At 48.5% G+C, this 12,400-nt stretch overlaps 1 protein-coding gene across 2 annotated transcripts in view; it reads left to right on the top strand.

Moving 5' to 3' along the window:
- The window catches only part of Kif13b (kinesin family member 13B), a 190,449-nt gene that overhangs the window by 82,622 nt on the left and 95,427 nt on the right, over nucleotides 1-12,400 (top strand). For both annotated transcript variants that reach the window (XM_045131922.1, XM_045131921.1), the window contains exons 11-13: nucleotides 3,772-3,984; nucleotides 5,715-5,825; nucleotides 8,308-8,442. In XM_045131922.1, coding sequence (XP_044987857.1) covers nucleotides 3,772-3,984; nucleotides 5,715-5,825; nucleotides 8,308-8,442 — 459 coding nt within the window. The remainder of the gene's footprint in view (nucleotides 1-3,771; nucleotides 3,985-5,714; nucleotides 5,826-8,307; nucleotides 8,443-12,400) is intronic.

Here is a 12,400-nt window from a genome sequence, read left to right as displayed (position 1 = left end):
CTCCTGTACTTCTCCTGTGGTACTCGCCTTTCCCTCTGCATGCTTGTCCCCAGGAAGAGGGAATAATGAATGATTTCAGCTCTGCTCTGACCTACCGCTCTGACCTTTGGTAAATGTCATTCTCCCTGGATCTCAGTTTTTTATCTGAACAGTGAAGTAATTTGATTAGTTGTCTTCAGAGTTCTTTCAGTTAGAAAAAAAAAAAAAATTCTGGCTCCTAAAATTAAATTTTTTTCCAGTGTCCATTTAATTTGCACTTGCTACATTTGAAAGAAGGCTGGCCTGATTTTTCTAATTAACAGAGTCAACAAGAGGCTATAAAGTTTCTCCTTGAGTGAGTGCCAGCTCTTTTGTTGTTATTTCCTTTTTGCTACTGGCAGGGGCTTCTTTTTAATACAAGCATATTATTGCTGCACGATCAGGCATGCGTGGTTGGCCACGTCTCCTTTTCTCAGCGTTAAGTGGAGGCACAGTGTATACACTTTTCTCCAGTAGTTTTGTTGCAGGCCTCCTGTCCCCACAGGCTGCAGTGTACATGCAGTAGCCCTGAGGTAGCCTCACGGTCCCTCTGGTGAGCTGAGGTGCAGTGTCCAAATTAACCCTGAAATGGCCTTATAGCTCATCTGATTGTCATGCCTGTGCACGGGACTCCTTGGCATTGCTCCTGAAGTTACCAATCTGGGGTTAGACAGGCTTCAGAGTGCCTGCTTCCAGGCTCCTTCCTCATAGTCTCTTTATAGGGCCACCTCACCACATGGCACCTAGTTTCCCCAAGAGTAAGAGAATGTGCCCAAGACAGAAAGCACAACCTTTTTAAAAATCTAGTCTTAGAGGTGGCGTGCCATCATCTTCTGTGTTCTGTGTTTTAGAGTTAGTAAGTCCTGGCCACTCAGAAGGGAAGGTCATAGTAGTTATGAATACCAGGATGTGGGGATGTTTAGGGCTGTCTTGGAGGTTGCCTGCCACAAAGGGACTGAATTCAGCCTTATTGGCATAGTCTGGAGTGAGGTGGTTTGATTGGATATTCCCAGTTTAGTAGTTGTTTTTAATGTATTATTTATTTCTTTGAGAGAGAGAGAGAAAGAGAGAATGGGCATGCTAGGACCTCCTGCCACTGCAGACGAACTCCAGGTGCATGTGCCACCTTGTGCATCTGGCTAATGTGGGTCCTGGGGAATCAAACCATTGTCCTTAGTCTTCACAGGCAAATGCCTTAACTGCTAAGCCATTTCCCCAGCCCTGTTTTTTTTTTTTTTTTTTTTTTTAACATTTTTATTTATTTGGGGAAGAGAAAGAAACAGAGTGAGGGAGTGAATATAGGTACACCAGGGTCTCCAGCGACTACAAACGAACTCTAGACACATGTGCCACTTTGTGCATCTGGCTTTAACATGGGTACTGGGGAATTGAACCTGAGCCGTCAGACTTAGCAAGTAAGTGCCTTTAATTCTGAGCCATTTCTCCAGCCCCAAGTTTAATTTTATATTTCTGAGTTACCCTTCTTTCTGGTGCTGGGATCCAACCCAGGGCCTCGTCTATGCTAGGCAAGTGCTGCTGAGCTACGTACTAGGTACATTTTAAAATTTCTCACTAAAAGTGGTGTTTTCATTTGAGAGTCAGTTACTGGATTTGTCTTTTCGGGTTACAGTGCCCATGAGCATCTTGCCTCAGTAGCTTTGAATCACCTATGGATGCTGCTGTGTAGAGCAGAAGCCTGCTTTTGTAGTTTCTGGGGTGCTAGTAGAGGGAAGGAAATGGAGTTCCTCTAACATATCTTTTGGTTTGGAAGGCTATACTTGTACCTTATGGCTTCAGAGTCTTATAAGGTTCTTGATAGCTTGTGCCAGAAACTTCTCGAATAATTACCTAGGTAGGCTTCCCAGAACCCCCAAGTGGACAGACTCCATTGTGAAGGAAAGCGTGTGGGGGAGAACTCCTTGGTTACATGTCAGATGTTATTGTGAGGTAGGAGGCCAGGGTACAGTTCCCAGTACTACAAAAATAACTAGTATTGTGCTTGTTCAGTTCCTCGAATAAGGGTGAATAGCCATCTTCATCTTTTTGATTTTGAGTAGCCTGCTCTCTAATGCTACCCTATTGCTTGTTAAATAGGATGACTTAGTTTAGGATTAATTTTTTTCTAAGCCCTTTTGTAATGTTTTAAAATGTTTTTTGCAATTTTCATATTTGTACATAGTGTATTTTGATCAGAACTCCTCCCATTACCTTCTTGTCTCACCTACCCACCCCCCTTTTTCTTTCCAACTCTGCTTTGATGTATTTTTCCCCTCCTCTGTGCCATCCATGATAGAATCTTGGAGGAACCAGTACTGTGCAGGTCTCATGCAGGTAACATGGCTGGTGTGAAGTCATGAATGCCCTGGCCACTCCATGTCTGGAAGATAGCTGTGTTTAGGATTGACATTATTTATTTACTTGGGGGGGTGAATGTGGTGTGTGTTTGTGTATGCTTGCATGCTAGGGCCTCTTGCCATTGCAAACAAACTCCAGATGCATGCGCCACTTAGTGCCTCTGGCTTTATGTGGGTACTGGGGAGTTGAGCTAGACTATCAGGCTTTGTATACAAGTGCCTTTAACCACTGAGTCATCTGCTCAGCCCAAATTCACTTAAAATATTTTTTAGAGAGAGAAAATTGGTTTGCCAGGGCTTCAGTCAGTGTAGTAGAATTTCAGATGCTTGTGCCACCTAGTGGGCATGTGAGACCTTGCGCTTGCCTCACTTATGTGCATCTGGCTTGCGTAGGCTCAGGAGAGTTGAACATGGGTCCTTAGGCAAGCACCTTACCCACTAAGCCATTTCTCCAGCCTCCAGATTAACTTTTTAATTTATTTTTTAAATCTCTTTTCTTTTTAGGTAGGGTCTTGCTATAGCCCAGGCTGACCTGGAATTCACTATGTAGTTTCAGGCTGGTCTTGCACTCACAGTGATTTTCCTACCTCCTGAGTGCTGAGATTAAAGGTGTACACCACCACACCTAGTTGGATTAATTAAAAAAATTTTTTTAATTTTTATTTATTTATTTATTTGAGAAAGACAGACACAGAGAGAAAGACAGATAGACGGAAAGAGAGAGAATGGGCACGCCAGGGCTTCCAGCCTCAGCAAACGAACTCCAGACGCGTGCGCCCCCTTGTGCATCTGGCTAACGTGGGACCTGGGGAACCGAGCCTCGAACTGGGGTCCTTAGGCCTCACAGGCAAGCGCTTAACCGCTAAGCCATCTCTCCAGCCCTAATTAAAAAATTTTAGTGAGTGAGTGAGAGAGAGAGAGAGAATATGAATGGGTATACTAGGTCCTTCTGCCACTGCAAATGAACTCCAGACACATGTACCACTTTGTGCATCTGGCTTTATGAGGATACTGGAGAGTTGAACCTGGCATGTTAGGCTTTGCAAACAAGTGCCTTTTACCACTGAGCCATCTCTCCAGGCCATAGGATTAACTTCTAATAAGCCAAAATAAATGTAGTCATTGGATTTTCCTATGCTTTCTTGAAAACCAGAGTATGTGTTTTCTCTCCCTTTCCCTCTCTCCTCCTCTCTTGCTGTCTGTTTTCTCTGTCTCTCTCAAAGAAAAGTAGTTTGGCAGAGAAGAAATGGCCCTAGGCTTGAGGTAATGTGGGTGCCTTTCAGCCCCAACTTTGTCCCTGATATGCTTGGCCTTGGGAACTTTTGACTTCAAGTTTCTCATGCAGTGTCTTCCCCCATCTTGACAACACTACTCCACTCACAGTTTTCTTCTCTTATAGGACAGTTTGGGGGGTAACAGCAAGACTGCCATGGTGGCGACCGTGAGCCCCGCAGCAGATAACTATGACGAAACTCTGTCAACCCTGCGGTACGCGGACCGAGCAAAGCGCATCGTCAACCACGCTGTGGTGAATGAAGACCCGAACGCCCGCATCATCCGCGATCTGCGGGAAGAGGTGGAAAAGCTCCGGGAGCAGCTGACCAAAGCGGAGGTGTGAGGCGCCAGCTACTTGTGGCCAGGGCCATCTTGGCAAGCTGCACTGTCAATTTTCTATCCTTTTATCTTTTTTTAAAAATATTTTTGTTCATTTTTATTTATTTATTTGAGAGTGACACAGAGAGAGAAAGAGACAGATAGAGAGAGAGAGAGAATGGGCGTGCCAGGGCCTCCAGCCACTGCAAAGGAACTCCAGATGTGTGTGCACCCTTGTGCATCTGGCTAACGTGGGTCCTGGGGAATCAAGCCTCGAATCTAGGTCTAGGCTTCACAGGCAAGCGCTTAACCATTAAGCCATCTCTCTAGCCCTATCTTTTTTTTCCTCTTGTAAGGGGCACTGTGCTAGGAATTTTTGAATTTCCTATAGGAAGAAAAATTCGAGCTGAGTTACAAAAGAAGGAAGGCTGTCATATTTCAAGTGTAGAGAGATTTCCTAGGTGTGAAGACGTGTTGGAGAGGAGCGTGTTGGGAATGAAGGGAATAAACGTGCTCTGCAGGTTCCAAGAGGAATGAGATGCCAGCTCAGTGCTTCTGCCCAGTCAGCGCTCTGGGTCTCTTCTCTGGACCCTCACCACAACCTGCTTCTGCCTTTTTAAAATGTATGGTCAAGCCCAGCGTGGTGGCGCACGCCTTTAACCCCAGTACTCGGGAAGCAGTGTTCGAGGCCACCCTGAGAATACAGAGTTAATTCCAGGTCAGTCAGAGCTAGAGAGAGAGAGCCTACCTTGAAAAACAAAACAAACAAACAAAAAGTATGGTCAGAATGTTTCTTTTTGTTTGTTTTGGCTTTTTGGGATAGGGTCTCGCTCTAGCCCAGGCTGACCTGGAATTCACTATGTAGTTTCAGGCTGGCCTTGAACTCACAGTGATCCTCCTGTCTCAGCCTCTCAGGTGCTGGGATTAAAGGTGTACACCACCACCATGCCCAGCCAGAATGGTTATTTAAATTTTGTTTATTTTTATTTATTTGAGAGTAACAGACAGATGAAGAAAGAGACAGAGAGAGAGAAGGGAGGGGGAGAGAATGGGCACACCGGGGCCTCCAGCCACTGCAGACAAACTCCAGACACGTGTGCCTCCTTGTGCATCTGGCTAACATGAGTTGTGGGGAATCGAGCCTCAAACCGGGTTCCTTAGGCTTCACAGTGAAGCGCTTAACTGCTAAGCCATCTCTCCAGCCCAGAATGGTTATTTTGTTCATGTTTCACCTGTTTGTTTGTTTTTTTTTTTCCCTGTTGTATTTTACCCTCTTTTTATAGGAATGTTTCTACAGTTGTTATGACGCTTGGGAATTTTCTCTCTCCTCATCACACCATTTGATTGCTAAAATCAAGTGCTTGCACCATCCATTTTGCAGTAGGCTCGCATGTATCCGTCACTGGGAGAGATTGAAATGGATGGTGTATGGGTTCAGATACACATGACCTATTGGAATTTAGAAGCATGTGCCCTCAATAAATAGTATTACATGTTTATCTCCTTAAATGTAATGAGAACCTCCAGTAGGTTGAAGGAAAGGGAGGAGTTCCAAACATGCTTTGAGTGACTTGGTGGGCCTGTGGTCCTCACAACGCAGGTGCTGGGCCATTGTGTTTTAGGCAGATGAACTTGGCATGCTGCACCCTTGAGAAGCAGCAGATGGTCAACTTTGTCCTTTTCCAGTCAGCTGCTGCTTTTTCCACAGCATCATCCAGACATTTCATGAAGTAAACATTTAATTTGTAGGCAATGAAATCTCCAGAGCTGAAAGACCGGCTGGAAGAATCTGAGAAGCTAATCCAGGAGATGACTGTGACCTGGGAGGAGAAATTGAGGAAGACTGAGGAGATCGCCCAGGTTCGTGTTTCTTGAGAGACCGAGAGAGAGGGCGTCCTGGGGCAGTTGGCAGGGGGACCTGGATGCCGTCTGGGCGCCTTTACGAGTTCTCACTTTGCTCTTGGCAAACCCAGTATTGCTGACGGGAATGTGGATCCAGAAGGGTCTGTACTTCACAAAACCAGTCTAGACGTTCAGAAGATGTAACTGCAAGTTTGTTTGCTATGGAGAGGAAATGACTCTATTTAAGAAAATATCCTTCCCCCTAACCCTCCCCCGAGGGAGGATCTCACTCTAGTCCAGGCTGACCTGCAATTCACTATGTAGTCCCAGGGAGCCCTTGAACTCACAGTGATCCTCCTACCTCTGCGTCCCAAGTGCTGGGATTAAAGGTGTGCCACCACGCCCTGCTAAGAAAATATTCTTATTTATTTGTATGTGTCCCTTTTTCTCCATGTGTGTGTCCATCTGTCTGCCCGTCCGTCCGTCCTTATGCATGCATTATCTCTTGCGAGTGCAAATAGTTTGAGCTGCTTCGTGCATCAGGCTTCAAGCGAATGCTGGAGAACTGGACCCAGGCTTGGGGGTGTATAAGCAAGGGCCCTTTAATCACTGAGCCTTCTCCTCGGCTAGAAAGAATTATTTTTCAGTGTCAGTAATTTTAATTTTTTTTAAGTAACATAACTATTGTGTAGCCTCTGACTCTGATTATCTCATTCTGTTAAGTACTTTTATAGACCTGAGGAACTTACAGAAATGACAGACTTACTCGTAGTAGGTTCTGATTTCAAATTTCTTGCCTCCCTCAGGCAACTCAGTAAGAGTAGAATAAAATAGCTATATCTGAGGTGACAATCTCCCATCCCCAAGAAACTTAATAGAGAATTATAAGAATAAAATTGTTAGCCTAGGCAAATGCTTATGAACTTTCTTTTTGTTTGTTTGTTTGTTTTATTTTTCTGAGGTAAGGTCTCACTGTAGCTCAGGCTGATCTGGAATTTACTATGTAGTCTCAGGGTGGCCTCAAACTCACGGTGATCCTCCTACCTCTGTCTCCTGAGTGCTGGAACTAAAGGCATGTGCCACCACGCCCGGCTTACATACTTTTTAAACGAATAGATTACTTTATCTTGCTAATATTTGTATTTATTTGTTTATTTTGAAGTGTGGGGATTGATCCCAGGACCTCACATATGCTAGGCAAAAACTCTACCACTGAGTTATTTTCTAAGCCACAATTTTCTAAAATTTTTATTTATTTGCAAGCAGGGAGAGAGAGAGAGAAGAGAGAGAGAGAATGGTCACGCCACCACAAACTAACTCCAAATGCATGCGCTACATTGTGCTTCTGGCTTTATGTGTGTATTAGGGAATTGAACCCAGGTCACTAGGCTTTGAGGAAGCACTATAACCGTTAAGCCATCCCTCTAGCCCCAGAACTTTTGACTTTTAGAAATATCCTACTTGGTTAAGTTGCATCCCTAGTTGCTCATGTACACAGAAATATATGAGGTGAGTTTTGAAAATGTTTGATTATTTCATTTATTTTTATCTGTTTGCATGAGGTGAGAGGGGAGTATAGTGGGAAGAAGGGAAAGAGAAGGAACGAGAATGGGAGCCACTGCAAGTGAACTCCAGATGCTAGTGCCACCTTGTGCATCTGGCTATATGTGGGTACTGGGCGATTGAACCTGAACCATTAGGCTTTGCAAACAAGCGCCTTTCACAGCTGACCCATGCCTACAGGCCTTTTAAAAATATTTACGAGAGAGAGAGAGGGAGAGGGAGGGGGGGAGAGGGAGAGGAGGGAGAGGGAGGGGGGGGGAAAGGGAGAGGGAGGGAAAGAGTGACAGAGATGATGGGTGTGCTACAGCCTCCTGCTGGTACAAATGAATTCCAGATGCACAGACTACTTTGTGCTCTGCCTCTATATGGGTACTGGGCAATCAAACCCAGGGTATTGGGATTTGCAAGCAAGCACCTTTAATTTGAGCCATCTCTTCTGCCTATATATTTGATATTTTTATAAATGAAAATTAAGAACTTAATTGTGTATTTGGTTGCTATTTGTAATGGGCTTTGTCTTTAAAATAAATTAAAAAAATAATTTTTTCTAGAGAGAGAGAGAGAGAATGAGAATGGGCATGCCTGGGCCACCTATAGCCATTGAAATAAACTCCAGATGCATGTATCACCTTGTGCAGCTGGCTTACATGGGTACTGGGGAATTGAACCTGGGTTTTTAGGCTTCTCAGGCAAGCACCTTAACCACTAAGCCATCTCTCGAGCCCTAAAATGCATTTTAACTAGAAAAGTGAAACAGTTTTATACAGATTGGAAAGGAGAGAAAAATGTGATAATCTTCAAATTTCCAAAGAATGTTGTATTTGAAGATAACAATTATATTATAAGAATATGGAACAATTGTTCTACTACCTGTGTGTTCCTCTGTGCCTCATGGCCTCAGTGGCTGGGAATTAACTCTTGTCTTATACCTTTATAGGAGCGGCAGAAGCAGCTGGAAAGTCTTGGGATCTCTCTTCAGACTTCTGGAATCAAAGTTGGGGATGACAAGTGTTTCCTTGTGAACCTGAATGCTGACCCTGCGCTGAATGAGCTCCTGGTGTACTACTTAAAGGTGAAGCACTGTGCTGCCCAGAGCCAGGAACCTTTCCTGGGGAGCCACAGTTATTAACAGTTTGCTACAGGGTAGAGCAGTCTTAGGGTTTAGTGATCAGTTTCCATTTTTAATCTGAGTGATACCATTTACCCATGATGTCAGGTGATATTCTGATAGTATTTCCAACAAGTAGCCTCCTCACAAATATCTAGTGTGATCTATACTAAGTAATGATATTTTAAATTTTTATTTTACTCCCACTTTCCCCTTCCAAATCCACCCTCTGTTGAATCCCTTCCTTTTTCTAATTAGTCTCTCTTGTATTTTCTTTTTGTTTTTGTTTTCAAGGTAGAGTCTCTCTGTAGTCCAAGCTGACCTGGAATTCACTCTGGCCTCAGGATAGCCTCAAAGTCAAGGCAGTCGTCTTACCTTAGCCTCCCAAGTTCTGGGATTAAAGGCGTGCACCACCGCACCCAGCTTTCTCTTATACTTTGTTTTCTACTATTATGAAGGTTGCATGCTGGTAGTGTCACGTACTGTGAGGCCATGGATATCAAGTCCATTTTGTGTCTCAAAAAGAAAACAAATATAGTGTACCCTGAAATCTATAAATCACAGAACACATTTATTAGGAAGAAAGGAACAACTATAGAAAGAACATGAGCCCTGACACACTGCATCAGTTACCAGGGGCTCTCCAAATTGCCCTTATCCATCCCAGAGCAGAAGTGAATTACTCATGGATGTAATTCCACTCTAACCCAGTGCTAATGCATGCAAGGACATGGTTTCTTCCCCTCATGTATGTAGGATTAACTGACATGACTAGGTATGTAAAAGCCAGCAGATTGAGAGAATTGTGTAGTTTTGCTTACAAAGGCACATCAGCTAGTTTCCCACTTTCCATTGATAATAATCCTGGAATAATTGCTCTTTGTCATATTCATTAGTCCCTTTTGTCACTTTTTTGGTGACATGGTGAGTTAGAGTGTCTTTGGGGGACTTGTAGTTAAGATGGTGGCATAGTAGTCATGCCAAAGCAGCCTGGGGGGGGGGTGCAGGGGAAATAAGCAAGAAGATAGCACAGTACACTCATCTACTGAAAAAAAAGTGAAGGTGTATAAGGAATTGTCAACCAGAGCAGAGAAGCAGGAGACCTGAGCTTCTAGCAACCACATAGTGGCCAAAATCAGCTCCCACCACCACTCTTGTGGTCCAAACCTGCATGTCAGGCTCTGACTGAGCTTCACTTCACGAGCAGAACCCAGGTAAAGGGATTTTCCACTCATACAAGCCTCCTTGCAAAGTCAAGAAACCTGAAGAAGACAGCAGGGATCAGTTGAATAGTTCCTGAAGGAGAAGATGGACGGGGAGCAGCCCCTGAGGGAGAAAACGACGGGGAGCAGCTCCTGAGGGAGAAGACCACGGGGAGCAGCTAGGCAGCTCCTGAGGGAGAAGATGACGGGGAGCAGCTGGGCCGCTCCTGAGGGAGAAGATGACGGGGAGCAGCTGGGCAGCTCCTGAGGGAGAAGATGGACGGGGGGCAGCTGGGCAGCTCCTGAGGGAGAAGATGGACGGGGAGCAGCTGAGCAGCTCCTGAGGGAGAAGATGACGGGGAGCAGCTGGGCAGCTCCTGAGGGAGAAGATGGATGGGGGGCAGCTGAGCAGCTCCTGAGGGAGAAGATGACGGGGGCCAGCTGAGCAGCTCCTGAGGGAGAAGATGGACGGGGAGCAGCTGGGCAGCTCCTGAGGGAGAAGACGACGGGGAGCAGCTGAGCAGCTCCTGGGGGAGAAGATGACGGGGAGCAGCTGGGCAGCTCCTGAGGGAGAAGATGACGGGGAGCAGCTGGGCAGCTCCTGAGGGAGAAGATGGACGGGGAGCAGTTGGGCAGCTCCTGAGGGAGAAGACGACGGGGAGCAGCTGAGCATCTCCTGGGGGAGAAGATGACGGGGAGCAGCTGGGCAGCTCCTGAGGGAGAAGATGACGGGGAGCAGCTGGGCAGCTCCTGAGGGAGAAGACGGCGGGGAGCAGCTGAGCAGCTCCTGAGGGAGAAGACGACGGGGAGCAGCTGGGCAGCTCCTGAGGGAGAAGATGGACGGGGAGCAGCTGAGCAGCTCCTGAGGGAGAAGACGACGGGGAGCAGCTGGGCAGCTCCTGAGGGAGAAGACGACGGGGAGCAGCTGAGCAGCTCCTGAGGGAGAAGATGACGGGGAGCAGCTGGGCAGCTCCTGGGGGAGAAGATGACGGGGAGCAGCTGGGCAGCTCCTGAGGGAGAAGATGACGGGGAGCAGCTGGGCAGCTCCTGAGGGAGAAGATGACGGGGAGCAGCTGGGCAGCTCCTGAGGGAGAAGACGGCGGGGAGCAGCTGAGCAGCTCCTGAGGGAGAAGATGGACGGGGAGCAGCTGGGCAGCTCCTGAGGGAGAAGATGGACGGGGAGCAGCTGAGCAGCTCCTGAGGGAGAAGATGACGGGGAGCAGCTGGGCAGCTCCTGAGGGAGAAGATGGACGGGGGGCAGCTGGGCAGCTCCTGAGGGAGAAGATGGACGGGGAGCAGCTGGGCAGCTCCTGAGGGAGAAGACGACGGGGAGCAGCTGAGCAGCTCCTGGGGGAGAAGATGACGGGGAGCAGCTGGGCAGCTCCTGAGGGAGAAGACGACGGGGAGCAGCTGGGCAGCTCCTGAGGGAGAAGATGACGGGGAGCAGCTGGGCAGCTCCTGAGGGAGAAGACGACGGGGAGCAGCTGGGCAGCTCCTGAGGGAGAAGATGACGGGGAGCAGCTGGGCAGCTCCTGAGGGAGAAGACGACGGGGAGCAGCTGGGCAGCTCCTGAGGGAGAAGATGGACGGGGAGCAGCTGGGCAGCTCCTGGGGGAGAAGACGACGGGGAGCAGCTGGGCAGCTCCTGAGGGAGAAGATGGATGGGGAGCAGCTGAGCAGCTCCTGAGGGAGAAGATGGACGTGGAGCAGCTGGGCAGCTCCTGGGGGAGAAGACGACGGGGAGCAGCTGAGCAGCTCCTGAGGGAGAAGATGGACGGGGAGCAGCTGGGCAGCTCCTGAGGGAGAAGATGACGGGGAGCAGCTGGGCAGCTCCTGAGGGAGAAGACGACGGGGAGCAGCTGAGCAGCTCCTGGGGGAGAAGATGACGGGGAGCAGCTGGGCAGCTCCTGAGGGAGAAGACGACGGGGAGCAGCTGGGCAGCTCCTGAGGGAGAAGATGGACGGGGAGCAGCTGGGCAGCTCCTGAGGGAGAAGATGACGGGGAGCAGCTGGGCAGCTCCTGAGGGAGAAGACGACGGGGAGCAGCTGAGCAGCTCCTGGGGGAGAAGATGACGGGGAGCAGCTGGGCAGCTCCTGAGGGAGAAGACGACGGGGAGCAGCTGGGCAGCTCCTGAGGGAGAAGATGGACGGGGAGCAGCTGGGCAGCTCCTGAGGGAGAAGACGACGGGGAGCAGCTGAGCAGCTCCTGAGGGAGAAGATGGACGGGGAGCAGCTGAGCAGCTCCTGAGGGAGAAGACGACGGGGAGCAGCTGAGCAGCTCCTGAGGGAGAACATGACGGGGAGCAGCTGGGCAGCTCCTGAGGGAGAAGATGGACGGGGAGCAGCTGGGCAGCTCCTGAGGGAGAAGACGACGGGGAGCAGCTGGGCAGCTCCTGAGGGAGAAGATGGACGGGGAGCAGCTGGGCAGCTCCTGGGGGAGAAGACGACAGGGGGCAGCTGAGCAGCTCCTGGGGGAGAAGACGACGGGGAGCAGCTGAGTAGCCTTGGAACAGCTCCAGGCACTCTACACAGCCTCCTCCCCCAACTGTCAGCACTGGGAACCACTGAGGAACTGGGGACTCCAAGTGATTTTGGCTACCCCTTTGCCACAGAGCATCTAACACAGCCAGTCAGAACAGGAGATCCACTGGACCAACCAACCCTGCCAAGCCCACAGCACAACAAAGAGATGCTCAGGAAGACACTCAGCATAGGTGAGACC

This window comes from Jaculus jaculus, chromosome 12 (genome assembly GCF_020740685.1).
Source record: "Jaculus jaculus isolate mJacJac1 chromosome 12, mJacJac1.mat.Y.cur, whole genome shotgun sequence".
Lineage (NCBI taxonomy): Eukaryota > Metazoa > Chordata > Mammalia > Rodentia > Dipodidae > Jaculus > Jaculus jaculus.
The sequence above is the reverse complement of the archived record's forward strand: the minus strand, read 5'-3'. Positions and strand labels throughout refer to the sequence as shown.